General features: G+C 36.3%; 1 protein-coding gene across 2 annotated transcripts in view; it reads right to left on the bottom strand.

The window, feature by feature from the left end:
• FRY (FRY microtubule binding protein) overlaps positions 1 to 17,069 on the bottom strand; it is a 572,796-nt gene that overhangs the window by 9,710 nt on the left and 546,017 nt on the right. For both annotated transcript variants that reach the window (XM_023751126.1, XM_006085476.3), the window contains 2 exons: positions 6,712 to 6,822; positions 3,559 to 3,761 (listed from right to left, as the gene is read on the bottom strand). In XM_023751126.1, coding sequence (XP_023606894.1) covers positions 3,559 to 3,761; positions 6,712 to 6,822 — 314 coding nt within the window. The remainder of the gene's footprint in view (positions 1 to 3,558; positions 3,762 to 6,711; positions 6,823 to 17,069) is intronic.

Raw genomic sequence — 17,069 nt, 5'->3', positions numbered from 1 at the left:
TATAAAATTATATATCTATAGCAGTCAATTTTAAGCTGGTAGTCATTAACATTTGAATATATCCTAAAAGGACTACATTCCCTCCCCCTCCATGCCTTTTTGTGTGTGTGAATTTTCTTTATTAAAGTATAGTTAGCATATAATGTTATATAGTTTCAGGTGTACAACATAGTGATTTGACATTTATCTATCTTACTAGATGCTTATCACACTAAGTCTAATAATCACCTGTCATCATGCAAAGTTATCACACTACTATTAACTATATTCCCCTTCACGATTTCACCCATCCCTCCCCTCTTTGTTTTTTGTTTCTATAAGTCTTTGCTTTGTTTGTGCATTTGTTTTGATTTAAAAAAATTACACACGTAAATGAAATCATGTGCTATTTGTCTTTGTCTGACTTACTTCACTTAGCATAATACTCTCTAGGTCTATCCAAGTTCTTGCAAATGGCAGGATTTCATTTTTTTATTTGCTGAGTAAAATTCCATTGTGCTGTTTATATACCAAATCTCCTTTATCAATTCATCTGTTGATGGATACCCAGGTTGCTTTCATAACTGTTAGTTATTTAATATGTTTTAATTGATTTTTAGAGAGAGAGGAAGGGAGAGGGATAGAGAGATAGAAACATTGATGAGAGAGAAACATCATCAATTGGCTGCTTCTTGCACATCCCCTACTGGGGATCAAGCCTGCACTGGGGCATGTGCCATGGCCAGGAATCAAACTAGCAACCTCTTGCTTCATGGGTAAATGCTCAACCAGTGAGCCACACAGGCTGGGCATAACTGGATCAAGCTCTGGGTGGAGGGCCCTGTGAGTGCATGCTATGGTATCCTTCTATCTCTAACTATGGTAGGGTGGCTGTGGATGTGCTATTGTGGGTTTGTAGGTTGACTAGAGAACCTGGACAGAGCTAAAATGCACTCTCCAAGTGCAAAGGGAGATGTAACCCATGGTGCTCCCCCATCCTCTGGTCCTGGAGAGTTCCCTCAGCTCCTACAGAGCTCTGGAGGTCCCAGTCTTCTCTATGTGGTATCTCTCTTGGTTGTTGTGTAGAAGCTGTTCAGTTGGCCTTCAGTTGTCTCTCAGGAGAAACTGCTCTAAATATAGGTGTATATTCAATGTGTTATTGGGAGGGGGCTAAATCAGTGTCTTCCAACACCAACATCTTTGATTTGCCTCTCACACTTTCTGTTTTTGAGGTCACATTTTATATCTTTTTGTTTTGTGAATCTCCTAACTAATTTTAGTTTGAGTTGAGTTGGTACTTTTGTCTTTTGACCTTTATAGTAGCTTTTTAAATGTCTGATTTGCTGTGTTTATTTAATATTTGGATTTACCTGTGAAATTTTTTCCTTATATATTCTAATTTATGATTATTGCTTTCCCTTTTCTTCTTTTTTTTTTAAATATATTTTATTGATTTTTACAGTGAGGAAGGGAGAGGGATAGAGAGTTAGAAACATTGATGAGAGAGAAACATCGATCAGCTGCCTCCTGCACACCCCCCACTGGGGATGTGCCTGCAACCAAGATACATGCCCTTGACCTGAATCGAACCTGGGACTCTTCAGTCCCCAGGCCGACGCTCTATCCAGTGAGCCAAACCGGTTAGGGCCCCTTTTCTTCTTAAAGATCTTCAACATTTATTGTAAAAACAATTTAATGGTGATGAACTCCTTTACTTTTTGCTTGTTTTTATCTCTCCTTCAATTCTGAATGATAACCTTGCTGGGTATATTAATCTAGGTTGTAGGTTCCTTTATTTCAACACTTTAGAAGATATCCTGCCACTCCCTTCTGGCCCATAAAGTTGCTGCTGCAAAATTAGTTGATAGCCTTATGGGGTTTCCTTTGTTTATAACTTGTGTTTTTCTTGCTTCCTTCAAGAGTATCTCTTTGTTTTTAAGTTTTGCCATTCTAATTACCATATGTCTTGGTGTGGGCCTCTTTGGGTTCATCTTGTTTGGAAATTTCTGTGATTCCTGGATCTGAATGGCTGTTTCTTTTCCCAGGTTAGAAAAGTTTTCAGCCATTATTTCTTCAAATAATGTTTTTGTTCCTTTCTCTTTTTCTTCTCCTTCTAGAATGCCTATAGTGTGAATGTTTGTGAGCTTGATTTTGTCTCACAGGCTCTTTAAATTATCCACATTTTAAAAAATTCTGTTTTATTTTTTGCTGTTCTGATTGATTAATTTCCACTAGTCTGTGTTCTGGGTCACTGATACATTCTTCTGTATGTTAATCTGCTGTTGATTCCTTCTAGTGTATTTATCATTTCAGTTATTGTATTTTCAGCTCTCTTTGGGCCTTTATTATACTTTCTCTTTGTTGTAGTTTTAAGTTCCTGTATTCCACTCTGAAGTTTGGTGAGCATCCTTAGAACTATAGCTTTGAATTCTTTATCAAGCGAATGACTTATCTCCAACTCCTTAGGGTTTTTTCTTGTTCCTTCATTTGAGAGGTATTCTTCTGTGTTTATTTTTTTATTTTGTTTGACTTTCTATGTTATTTGTATAAATTTGATAAAATATCTATCTCTCCCATTCTTGAAAAAGTGGCTTTATGTAGAAGTTACCTATGTGTACGCTGTTTGTGTGCTGGGTTAATTTGGAAGGCCAGTTGGAGTTGAGCTGGTGCATTGGGTTACCAAGCTGAAGCATCTCCAGGCGTGTATAGTAGTGCTCACAGGTACCTCCAACCCTGAAGAAATTCCTACAGTTCCTGGAGAGCTCCTGTGGTTCCCTAGCCTGCTCTATATGACCTCTCTCTCATTTCTTGTACAGAAAGTGGCCTTGTGTAGAAGAAACCTCTGTGTTGGCTGTGTGCCTGGAAGTTTTGGCAGGCTGATTAGAACTGGGCAGATATTTATTGGGGTTTTAGCCTGTTAGGCTAGATTGGATCCAGGCAGGGAGGCCAGGAATGTGTCGTGAAGCCCTGTGGCTCCTGCTTGCTCCCATTGTTCAGAGCTGAAATAGAATTCTGAGCAGTGGGATGGGCACACATTGCTGTAATCTCCCAAGCAGATCAAAGCACCCTGACAGAGCTTCCATCTGCCCTATGGAGGTGGAGGAGGATAGACAATGTTGCTTATCAGCACCTCTGATCTTGGAGATTTCCTACAGATACCAAAGAGCTCCCCTAGTCTTCTCTATTTTGTCTTTCTCTCCTTTGTGTTCAAAAGCTGTTCAATCAGTCTTCAGCTGTCAATCAGGAATAATTGCTCTTTCTATAGGTGTATATTTTAGTGTGCTTGTGGGAGTGGGCGATTTCAGCATCATCCTATGCCACTGCCATCTTGGACCTCTTGTTGGGGTCTACTTTGAAGTGTATCAACATTTTAGGTATGACAAATGACCAGAAGCAACATCAATACTTTTAACATATAAGTTCTGAAATCTGATGTTTCTGCCATGGTAACAGCAGAGGTCTGAAGAAGGTATATAAAATATCCAGATATTCCTTCTGTAATGATCTAGTTACCAACCATGACAAAGTAATTATTAGGCATGCATTTCATTTAACCATCTCTAAAGGAAATAGAATTACCTGCATTCCCTGATTTGATGTAAAGCCTTGCCAAGTTCATTGTTCTTCAGGCAGTCCAGCATGGACTGGATGGCTGCTTCGGTGGACGTGAAGGTTGGTTCAGACCACACACCCTCTATATAAAGAGGGTCAGCTGCAATGGCTGCAGTGGCCTCCTTCAGATTTTTCTTTAAGTCACTCAGTTCCCTGGACATATTTAGCAGCTGTTAAAACAGTATTTTTACTGTAGTTAGTTCAAGGATGGATTTTATATCCCCCAAAGAAAACAATTGATTATATGTGGTGTAGTTAAGCACAAGCTTAGTATCGTGGAAAACTAAAATAGGACAAATGAAACTTTACTACAAGGTATGTATAGGTGGTTGTATGGATGAAATAACTTTATGTGTCCACATCTGGGAAGTTCTTCTTATAGAAAAGATTAAGACTTCCTTTAAAGTGTTGTCTAATTAAGTAGAAGGGCATATTCAGAAGTAAAATGCACACCAGAACAGGCTTGGGAATTGGGTAAAGCTGGGTTCAAATGCCAATTCTACAATGTATGGTGGGACCACAGTCAAGTAAATAGACTTTTATGCATCTTATTTTTCTCATCTGTGGGACTGAAGATATCACAGGTTAATTTTAAAGATGAAATGAGATAATGTATATAAGATAGTAAGTTTTGCATAAAAATGCTCAATAAATATTATCAACATGGACTATAAAAAATGAAATTTTCTTACTATTGCTATGCTATGGAAAGAGATTAAAGGCATACTTTTAAGTAAGAGAAGGAAAAATCTCAATGCAATAGTTCTAATGTTACAGAGGTAAAAGATTTTCCCTCAAAATTACTGAAACCAAAAGATCCAGAGTGTTAAAAAGTAAAGCATATGAGAGAACCTACAAAACTTCTTAGTACTCCTAAAATGTATTGTGGAAGACAGCTGTTTTGGAATCTGATCTCAAGAGCATTTTAAAAAATTGACATGAATTTAAAGGTTTTTTTTCCCTTTGTAATGCAAGTTGATGGTTCTTGTTTTCTTTGTAGAGTTGATTTACCCAACATCTTCATTCCCAGCTCCCTCATTTTACAAACAATAGAACCAAAGTTCTCAAGGACTATTTGTTTCCACACAGATGCCTGTTAAAAACAAATACCTACTCCAGAGTTAGGTTTAAAATGTTCTCAGGTAATGATTTTAAATAAGATATTAGAGTACTTTACGTACATACGTTTTTAAGTTTTAAAGTGAATTTATTTTTAATTCTTTTAAATCTAGGCAAGTTTTAATTATTGTATGTGCTTGTACAGTATTTAAAACTTACCTAGATTTAAAATAATTAAGGAGAAAATCACTTTAAATTTACAAAATTTAAAAACAGTTATCTAATATACACACACACATAATTTACTTTTCTATGTAACACATAATTTACTTTTCTAAAGTAGAACTTTAATTGCCTTTTTAATATGGAAAAAGACATGTGAGTTGCATTGTATGTCTTCTCTTTTGTCTTCTCTTTTTTGAGCCAAGATGGATTCTAAGGATCCTGTTAATACTTGCTGGAAGAATAAGAAGAGTAAACCTATCTTTACAACATGGCAAATAACATATAAACTGTCTTCTCTTTTATCTAATAATTTGTAATTCAATAGAGGAACACTGGTTTGTGAAGAGCTCTTCATAAACAAAGCTGTCTGATTCATGCCTCCCTTGAAATTAGCATTTGAAAGTATATTCAAAAACTATACCTTCCTTTTCCTTTTTTCCAAATGAGTGATAAATATGGTGCTCCACTCTCACCAATATACTCTTAGTGGGATGGTTTCCTGAACTCTTGGCTTTTCACTGATGACTACCACATCTATACTTTCAGTTCAGATCTCTCTTCTGACCTCCAATCTCTTCTATATTTTCATATTAAACTGCCTGCAAGATGTCGTTAACCTGGGCTGGTCTAGTGGGCAGATTTGGTTATTGACTAGCAGGCAGAAGGTTTGACCCGTTGGATGTACAATTGCCTCAGTCCTCCTTTTATATCCCTGTCCCACAGGTGGTACCACCAGTCACTTAGTTAATCTGAGATGGAACCTGAGCATCACACTCTTTCTTCTCCTTCACCCCCACCCCCACCCCCAATTTCTTGACGTTTTGTCCTAAATATCTCTTACATTTCCTCCCTTCTCTCTATACCTAGCACTTCTAGCCTAGTTGAAGCTCTAATCTCGCATCCGAGCTATTTTATCAGCTTCATAAGTGGTCTCCCTATCTCCAGTGTAGTTGTCATCAAATCCACCTTATATCTGCGCCATAAGCTCTAACCAAAACACTTTCAGCACAGGATCTTCCATGATCTCCCCTTACCTATTTCTTCTACCTTGCTCCATCAATCCTTTTTAGTTTGCATGTTATAATCTAGCAATAGTAAACCACATGTAGTTCCTTTCTCTTTCTTACCACCATGTTTATGTTTACTAGAACATACCTCCTTAGCCACCACTTTTTCTCTCTAACTCCAACTCATCCATGAAGAATCACCAAGGTGTGATTTCCTCCAAAAAGCTGTGCTATTTCAGCTTGATGACTTAGGTGTTTGTCCTTCACGTTTCCATAATATCCTCTGTAAATTCCCATTATTTCACTTACTACATGGCAGTAGTATTCACTTCTAGGAAAATTTTGCTCACTTGGAAGGAGTATATTTCAATTATTTTACTTTTTACATTTAAAAATATCAAAGCATCCTGATGCTAAGCAGGGAAGTGGAAGAGAATCAAGCATCATATAGATATTTCTTTCTTATCTCAATGAAGAACAAGAACAAAAAGCTAAATACAAAGAAGGAAAACCATAACACAAGGATCCAAAGCCAGGACAAGGGCAGGCCAAGTAAGGCCTCTAGGCATGGCACTGAGGGAGGTCTCATACTCAGAGTCCTTCAGTTTTGTGCCTAGGCCTGTCACTTGCCTCACACTAGTCCTGACACTGCCAAATGAGAATAGGAATATAAGACACATTTAATACTTATTCTACAGCAAAATGATTATGTAGGAATAACATCACTTAATAGTTTAGATGGGGGAACAGAGGGTGTGGGGGAGGGAGAACAAAAGGAAAGGAAAGATTTTCATGGCAGCACTCAGGGTTGGGAGGTGCGAGGGCTCACCTCTGGCATGGAACTGACTTCGTGCACCTGGCCGATGAGCTTACAGTAGGACTGAAAAAGCAGCAGCAGCTGGAAGTGTAGCTTATATAACCTCTGACACAGTTCCAATTGCTAGAGAGAGAATTAGCATGGGGAGAAATTAGTTATTAAGGACAGTTTTTGTATAACAAGTGAAATCTTGGAGGAGACAAACTTTTTAAAAATATCAAGGATCCATAACTAGCTGCTATTATTCCCAATAAAACAGAACAAGTCCAGTCAGTAAATATCAGTGAGACATTCACAATATAACATAGAATAGCTCCTGGAGGATGAGTAATTAGAGAGGAGTAGTAGCTATAAAGGGACTGAGTGAATCACCATGTTTGCCAGTTACATGTCTACAAATTATAGTTGTGGCTGTCTTAATTTTTATAGGCGGAATATTTAAAAAAAATACGAATTTCTGTTTTTTAAAAAGTATAGTTGAAAGGTAAAACATTAAGTCATTCTAAATATTAAATTTATAAATTCAGCAGACACTTGGGAAATTACTCCATGAAACAATTCTGGCTGCATTTTGGGTGCAGACACTCATCCTGAAGTCTGTGTAAATAAAACAGTCATATGACCCTCTAAGGTACTGTGTCAGCTTTACTGACGATGCTTCTACTCAGTGCTCAATAAATAGTTGTTTAATTAAAGAGATAAAAAACAGCTAAAATGTGCTTACAAAAAGGAGACATTACAAAAACATTCAAAACTTTCTGTGGAAAGAACATTAAAAAGTAATAATACAAAATGGCCCTGTAAATACCGCTGGAATTTAAAATGTGTTCATTATGTGAGTTATGTATCCTATGAGGGAAAAATAAATCATGAGTAATTCTAACACCAACGATTATACTGCTCTTTGAGCTGTATCTGCTTATAACAGCCTCTAAATGCTGCTTATTTTATTCTAAGAACTGGTTAACTCCTAGATAGTGGATGGGATTCTGTGAGGAAAAGAATAGCCTTCATTAGGTAGAATTTCATGGCTTAGCAGTCACTAGTGAAAGTGGTTAAGTATGTGGCTTAAACTACACTTCACTGTTCAGTTTTCAAATGTGGTTCCTTGAGGATAAATAGGGCCTTTCTTTTGCTAATGGAGTAGAGAGACCTCAGCTCAGAATTGAGAGCTACTGTGGTGATTTAAAATTGTTCCCCGAATCAGTTTAAGCAGAGAAATGACAATAATTTAAATTTAGGTTTGAAGAAGAATATTCTATTCACAGTATTATTAACAGACTTTTGATCCTAATTTTAAAAAGTTACTAAAGCTCATTTGAAACCATGGTGAATGAAGCTTTCTTTCTCCTCTCACCCTTTCTTTGGCCCTTAGGGGGATAAAATTCTACTTTAGATTTACCTGATCTCTCATTGCTGGAAACCACCCTAAGGTTAAAGAAGTAGCTACACTCACTAGTTACTCCAAACTAGATCTTTGGTTGTTTCAGTAAAATGTTGTATTTTGAACTTTATTCTTTATGGGAAATCTTTTAAAATCTGGTACAAAAAAGTAACTACCAGAGATTCACAGAAAGATAAAAAAGTATTGTTTAAACAATGTTACCTTCACAATTTAGGGTGAAACCCAGCTATGAAAACTCTGACTTTCCAAGTGTCAGATAATGGTAGTTATTAACTCAAGATATTCCACTGATAGTATGAGAGTTCATAGCAACATAGGTTTCTACTTTTGGGCCGAAAGCAGCCCATTACGCTACTAACAAACTGGCATATCTCAATCTACCAAATAATATAAAATGGAAGGAAAAAGGGGAAACATGCTAAGAGCTATAATAGTAACAGTAAAAGTAAGGTTTGTTATGGGTCCATGCCTCAAATGGGCAGAGAGTATGAAAGAAAGTTAACTTACTGCCAGAGATTCCATTTGCTACACAGCAAGCATGGCACAGGAAACAGGAAAGGAAACAGAGTACAGGGTCAGTGTCTGCATGCAACGGAAAGCACGGCCCTCTTCCACCAGCAGAACCATCAGCAGTATTAGCATTGCTTGCCCAGACTTGATAAATGGTTGCAAATGTGGTACCCATTCGACATGCAGAGCGGCCCAGTTAAAAACAAGCTCTAGTGGGAAGCATGTTGTTGAAAAAGTAATTTGTAATCTTTCAGATTCTCTGGTTAGTTGGTTTAGATTTTGTCTTGGAGATCAGAAGTCAAGACTTTTATTGCTTTACAATTTTAGTATTTAAATGTAAATAATATGTGAACATAGTAGAATTCTGAGGTCAGCTGAGTAATGTGAATGAACTACAGCCCCAAATAAATTATACCATTGCTAAATGTTAAGGCAGAGTCTTTCATATGTTTGGCTTCATACCTACTAAATTATGACTATCCAATTAACATAAAATATAATTAAAAATCTAAGTGGCATTTTCTTTAATCATATTGCCTTCCACATTGAGAATATTTTATAATATTGCTAGATATAGTCATTTCAAAGGACTAAACATTGTCTATATACTTCCCAAACAAGTGTGAGATATGACATGTAATTTTCTTGCATTTTATTTTTTTATAATTTTTGCTAGTAGACAATTTCTAAAAGTAATATAGAACTCATGGTTAGTCTAGAGTAATATAACTGGGCCATGTTCAACTATGGCTACTACTTTTTGGTGTCACCATATCATAACCATATAATTGGTTTAAGGAAAGTTTGGGAATGTGGAAAGAGATAACTGTAACCTGACACTATATTAGAAAAATCAATTTGGCCATTCTTAATTATAGGTCAGTATATCTGGTTCTAGATTTTCAAAATATTTGAGGACCTATCTGTTTCCAATTCTTGACCCAAAAACCACTTATCTTAATGCTCTTTCCAAAACATTCTCTGGGTTATCAGTTTAATGTATTGTGCTTAACATAAGGTATAGTGCACAAAAAATAAAATCATCAAATTATTTATTACTATCTTCAAACATAAAGCATTACCACTACCAATCTCCACCACAACCCGTCTTCAAAGCCTCTCTTCTTGTTTCGCCTGTTACATGTGTTTGGCACATTGAAGACTATTGTATTATGTTTATTGAGTAGTTTTTTGGGCCCTGCCCATGACTATCTTTCAAACTTTGAAAGATAAATACCTTTAATATTGTGAAATAGATTATACAACTTGAGGTATTTACTATTTTGGGAGAAAAATTTCTGCCTAAAAGTTTTTATAACCAAACCTTATCTACTGACATACAATGTCATTCCAGAAAGGAGTACAGGGCCAGATTCTTAAGTCTATATATACAGAATTTCTACTGTGAAGACTTTTAGAAAATGTCAAATATGAACAAAATGTTTAGTATGCATTTCAGTATGTAACAGCTTCTACCATAGAATAAACTATTGAGAAGTGTGGAATGAAGGACTAAGTAAATTACATGGTCTTTGTGAAGAAAATGCTGTCTTTACTGTTTTCCAAAACAAGGTTGTAATGCAAGATCATCACATCAGGTAAGGCAAAATCTCTGTTAAGTAAAGGCAAATGAGCCTTTTTGACTCCAGCTTTGTGCTAAGGCATTTCATCATCAATGTATTCCTTCCACTCAATTTTCAGGACACAAAACAGTGTTTCTTGGGAGATGGCCAACACGACGCATACCAGTTCTTAGAGTCCTTCTTAAACTCTCCTTTTTAGGTAAGCTAGTCCAAGCTTCCTGATATTTATTATCTCAGAATCCTTTCTTAGGCCAGAGGCTGGGACCCAGTTTTTACTTACAGCTCCAAAAAGCAAAAAATGCCTTTCTAGGCCATTTTATGGAAAAAGTCTCCCACTCCCATGCTAATGTTTTCTTATATCTAGGTTTTAAAAACAACCCCTTTAGAAATTTTTATTATGAATGTGTCTAAGTGACTCAAGGTTCTTTTGAAAATACTGTGGTAATGCCTACAAATTTTTCTTCAAGCACTGTTCCTTCACTGCTGATATGGCTTGATTTGTAAATTGGATTTAGAGGTTATGTTTTTCAAAATGAGAAAGATCAAGAAGTCAAGATGTTAAGAATTGATCATAGATAGGGTGGTTTAAAAGCCCCACATAATCTAATTATTATGCATTAACAGTAGCATAGACAGTCTTGTTTCTCTGGATTCTGCTCTGAAATGAATTCTATGTTTATGGCATAGGTAAAAATCTGAGAAGTTTTTGACAAGACAGAAAATGAGCCACAGTGTACTATACCAGCTATTACTTTCACCATCTTTTGTCTCTAAAAGTCACTCGTTAAAACTAAACAATAAAATTGAGATAACCTAGCCAATTGTAATACATGGATGCATCTAATCTCTCAAGTATATATGAATAATATGTACTTACCTGCTGCTAAATTACATGGGTCTGGCACATTGATGACCATTGTATTATGTTTGATTGGTACTTTTTTGGACCTTGACCATGATTATCTTTCAAAGCTTTGAAAAATAAATACCTTTAAGCTTATGATAAAGATTACACAACCTGAATATTTACTATTTTTAAGGAAACATTGATTTTAGCATACATTTCCTTAGTCAGCATTGGAAACAGGATTTCTTACAGAATAAAGAGTGATTGACTATTCCCAAAGATGATGTTTAATTGATTACATTTTAACTGGATAAATGTCTTGTTTTGTTCAAGTTAACTTGTTCAGTCTATATAGGAACAGAAGCTTTAGGCTTCTTATTCAATGGATTGATTATGTAGGAATAGGAAATACATGATAGAGTATTAGTGTTCAAGAAGACCCTTATGATTGGAATGGTGGTTTAAATATAAGATGAAATGTAGAAGGGCTAAATGTCAAATATTGTACTTAAATACAAAGAGTCACATGTTTAAGTAGTACTCAGAAATATCTGTTGAATCTTGATTGTGTCAACTAAAATGTATAATGAGTGAAGTGGAAAGATCTCCTGCTCTCAGGGCCAGCTCTGCAAAACTGGGAGGTGAGCTATGTTTAGTTGTGGGGCTGAGGGTGTTGCCTGGAGAATCCAGAACTGAGTTCTTTGCCCTGAGCAACATTTCTGTTAACTTAAATTACCTAGTAGTAGTCACTCCAGAATAAACTCCATAGGAGATGGACAGGTTAACAGAAACCCACATCCTTAAATAGAAGTGCGTTTTTTAGTTGTGAAGAGATTTGTCTCCTTGATATGCTCAGGCTGAAAAATTACTGGTAAAGCTGTGTCTCCAATGAGTGTGACTCCTCTCACAAGACACATGCTTTGTTTTATGTTCTGTTGAGTGTGTGCAGTGCCTTATTCTAGAAGAGTTATTATTGTGGTCATCAACAAGCCTAAATCATTTACTAACCATGCCTGTATTTTTTAAAATGTCTTCCCTTAAAAATACGTCCTCGAGGAAGGTCCAAGATGGTGATATAGGAGGATGCTGAGTTTGTCCCCTTCCAAGAACAACTCAAATATACACCTATATTTAGAGTAATTCCTCCTGAGAGATAAATGAAGGCCAACTGAACAGCTTCTGCATAATAAACAATAGAGAGAGAGAGAAAGAGAGAGAGAGAGAGAGAGAGAGAGAGAGAGAGAGAGAGAAAGTTGTGGTTCTGTGAGAGCTCTCCAGCAGCTGAGGGTCTCTCCAGGACAGGAGGAACTGGTGAGCACCATTGTTCATGTCTCTCCTACATGTGGATAGAGGGCAGGAGCTCTCTAGGTTCTTTGGCTAAACTGCCAGGCTGCTGTTGCGTGTCCCCTCCTAGAGCTACTTTAAGCATAAAGAGGGGAGCGCCGCCATAGCATGCACAAATGGGGCCCCTATACCTGGAGATTGACCCAGCAGGTATAGTTTGGTGCTGCTGCACAGAGAGAGTGTAGAACTAGCAAAGCACTGAGGTGCCTGCATGCAAGGCAGTCCAGTCAGAGATAGTGGGCCACTGCTGCATGCGCACATGGGGATGCACCATCCAAAGAAGCAAACTAGGGGGGTTCTTCTGCCAGTATATACCTGGCAGCCCACCCAGATCAGAAGGTCAAGGAAGTGTACGCACACCAGGTCTCCACACCCCAACTCCATTCTGGCCAAGGACAGCCAGAACAACAGGGAGCCACTGCATATGTGCATACACCAGGCTGTCCCTCCAAGAATCCACTACTTCTGGACAGATCAGCCTACAAAACTATCTAACATAGTCTTACAGAGGCCACTTTTTCAAGACTTGGAGAGACAATTATTTCATTTAATTCAGAGAAACAAACACAGAAAGTCAAATAAAGTAGGGAGACAGAAGACTATGCCCCAAATGAAGGAACACAAAACCACAGAGAAAAAAATCTAATAAAAGGGGGATAAGTAATTTGCCTCATTAAAAAAATTCAAAGAAATGGTCATAAGAATGCTTGAGAAATTTCAGAGTAAAATAGAGGAACTCAGAGAGAGAACTTAAAAAAAGAGCTAATAAAATAAAGAAACAAGCAGAGATGAAGAATACAATAACTGAAATGAAAAAATACGTTAGAAGGACTCAACAGCAGATTAAACAACAGTAACTTTAAAGGCCATAAGGGAGTGGCAGGACAACTTTAAAGTGCTGAAAGAAAGAATGGAATAGTGACCTGTTGACAGAGTAGTAAATATCACCCAATAAGAACAGAAAAATTAAAAAACAATTTTAAAAATGAAGATAGTGTAAGTGACATCTAGGACAATATCAAATGCTCTAACATTTGCATTACAGGGATTACAGAGGGTGAAGAGAGAGAAAAAAGTGGAAAGTATATTTGAAGAAATAATGACTGAAAACTTTACTAATCTGGGGAAGGAAACAGATGTCCAATAACTTCAGAGAGTTCCAGACAAGATAAACCCAAAGTGGCTCACACCAAGATATATTGTAATTAAAATGGCAAAGGTTAAGGATAAAGAGACAATACTGAAGGAAGCAAGAGGAAAAATTAGTTAACATACAAAGGGATCCTATAAGGCTATCAGCTGAGTTCTCTGCAGCAACTTTAAAGGCCATAGGGAGTGGCAGGACAACTTTAGAGTGCTGAAAGAAAGGACTTACAATTTAGAATAATTTATCCAGCAAGGTTATCACTGTCTTAAGCTAAGAAAGTTCAAGACTGGGAGGCGTTGGAGGTAAAAATCTTGCATTTCAGCACCATCTACTGGATTATGGTAGAAAGACCTCTTCAGAGATAAATGTAAAACAAAGGAGGATAGCAAATAACAATAATGAGGATGACCAGAAAGAAAATGAAAAATCCCCAGAAAGCAGGCTGGGACACATGGAAATATGGGATATAAATGACAGAGATTTTTAGATTGCAGTTCTGAAAATACTCAACAAGATGCGAGAAAAAACTGACAGGTAATTCTGTGCACTAAGAAAATAAATCAATGAAAAAAAAAATGAGTGCTTTACCAATGAAATTGTAACTAAAAAAGAACCAATCAGAAATCCTGAAAAATGAGGCATGCAATTAAGGAGATTAAGAGCGAACTACTGAGCATAGAAAACAGGACCAACCAGTTAGAGGAAAGAACTAGTGATATTGAAGACAGGAATCAAGAAATGACACAGAGGGAAGAAGAAAAAGGAAAGAGCCCTATGAGAATTGTTTGACTCCATTAGAAAAAGCAATATTAGAATTATAGGCATTGAGGAGGAGGAAGAGAGGGAGCATGGAATGGAGAATCTATTAAAACAAATAGTGGATGAGAACTTCTAAAATATATGGAAAGAACTAGATCCTTGAATCTAAGAAATAAACTGAACACCTAGTTACATCAATCCAAGAGACCCTAACCAAGGCACTTGGTATTGAAGCTGTCAAAAATTAATAACAAAAATATTCTCAAAGCAACCAGGTAAAAGAAAGGAAGTAATCTATAAATGAAAACCCATCAGAATTTCATCGGACTTCTCAGTAGATACTTTATAAGACAGAAGAGAATTAAATCAAATATTAAAATGTCTGAAAGAGAGAAATTACAAGCCATGAATAATATATCCAGCAAAATTATCCTTTAAATATGAAGGAGAAATAAAGATGTTTCCAGACATACAGAAGCTGAATCACCAGAAAACCTCCATTGCAGGAAATACTCAAGGTAGTTATTCTACCTGAAACAAAGAACATAAGGTAAGAACAACACTATAAGTAAGATCACCAAAAAACTTACAGCATAAATAGGGATAATTTGCAACAACAACAACAAAAAAAATGAAAGGGGAAGGAGGAAAGGTCTGAACTGGCAAAGGAAGATGAAGATCAGATGCACTCAAAAGGGAAAAAACTACAGTATATACGCAACTTTATTTTTTATAAACCTAATGGTAACCACACACAAAATCCCCAAACCAAGACATATAGCTTAAAAAAAGAGGAAACAGAAAAAAGAAATATGGAATACCACCAAACAAAAACAAAAGACAGCAACATAATGGAAAAGAGCCAATGGAGGCACAGAACTACCAGGAAACAAAAGATAAAGTGACTACAGAAAATTCTCATACATCAATAATTACCCTAAATGTAAAGGGTCTGAATTCACCAATAAAGAGGCACAGAGTAACAGAGTGGATAAAAAAAAACCCACCCCCAAAAAACCAACCATATGCTGCCTACAAGAGATACATCTAAGCTACAAAGACAAAGGCAGATTCAGTTAAAGGTTGGGAAATGATACTCCAAGCAAATAACATCCCCAAAAAGCAGGTGTAGCCATACTTATATCTCACAAAATAGATATCAAGTCAACATAGGTAACAAGAGACAAAGATGGATACTTTATAATGATAAAACGAACATATATAAAAGAGCTACTCACAGAATTAAAGGGAGAAACAGATAAAAACAAAACCATAGTTGGAGACCTTAATACTCCATTAACAGCTCTAAACAGATCAACCAAATAGAAAGTTAATAACGAAATATTGGGCCTAAATGAAACACTAGACCAAATGGATATAATTGACATTTACAGAACATTTCATCCCAGAATATCAGATCCTACATTCTTCTCCAGTGCACATGGAACATATTCAAGGATAAACCATATGTTGAGTCACAAACTAGCATCAACAAATTCAAGAACATTGAAATTATATCAAGCATATTCTCCAACTACATGCCTTGAAATTAGAAATGAACTGCAAAAAGGAAGTAGAGAAACCCACAAATATGTGGAGATTAAACAACATACAACTAAAAAATGACTGGGTCAAAGAAGAAATAAAAGATGAGATCAAAGATGAGATTATACAGAGGCAAATGAGAATGATAATACAACATATCAAAACCTCTAGGATTCAGGGAAAGCAGTAATAAGAGTAAAGTTTATATCATTACAAGTTTATCTCAAGAAGGAAGAGAAATCCCAAGTAAACAACCTAACATCACATTTTAAAGTACTAGAAAAAGAAGAAGAAAACCAACCCAAAGTCAGAAGAAAAGAAATAATAAAAATTTGGAGCAGAATTGAATGAAATAAAGAACAAAAACCTATACAAAAAATTAAAACAAAGAGCTGGTTCTTTGGCAAGATTAATAAAATTGACAACCCCCTGGCTAGACCCACTAAGGAAAAAAGGGAAAGACCCATGTAAACAAAATAAAAAAAGAGAGAAGTCAACACAGACATCACAGATATACAAAGGATCATACTAGAATATTATGAAAGACTATATGCCACCAAATTCAATAACCTAGAAAAAATGGATAAGTTCCTAGAACTATATAACCTTTCTAGACTAAATCATGAAGAATCGGAAAATCTAAATAGACTGATCAGTCCTTAGCTGGTTTGGTTCAGTGGATAGAACGTAGGCCTGTGGACCAAAGGGTCCCAGGTTCTATTCCGATCAAGGGCACATACCTCGGTTGCACACTTTTCCCTGGCTTGGGCCCTGGTCTGGGCTTGTGCAGGAGGCAACCAATTGAGGTGTTTCTCTCACATCAATATTTCTCTCTGTCTTTCTCTCTCTCTTCCTCTCTCTCTCAAAATCAATGGAAAAATATCTTTGGGTGAGGATTAAAATAAATAAATAAATAAACAAACAAACAAACCGATCAGCAGCGAAGAAATTGAAACAACTATCAAAAACCTCCCAAAAAATAAAAGTATAAGATCAGATGGCTTCACCAGTGAATTCTACCAAACATTCAAATAAGATTTAAATGTTCTTTAAATCTAAATTGAGTCTCTATCCTTCTCAAACTTTTCCAAAAAGTTGAAGAAGAGGTAATACTTCCTAATACATTCTATGAGGTCAATATAACCCTGATACCAAAACCTGGCAAAGAAACACAAAGAAAGAATACTACAGAACAATGTCTCTGATGGATACAGATGCAAATATCCTTAA

This window comes from Myotis lucifugus, unplaced genomic scaffold, assembly GCF_000147115.1.
Source record: "Myotis lucifugus unplaced genomic scaffold, Myoluc2.0 scaffold_19, whole genome shotgun sequence".
NCBI classification, from domain to species: domain Eukaryota; kingdom Metazoa; phylum Chordata; class Mammalia; order Chiroptera; family Vespertilionidae; genus Myotis; species Myotis lucifugus.
This window is presented reverse-complemented; position numbering and strand designations above follow the sequence as displayed.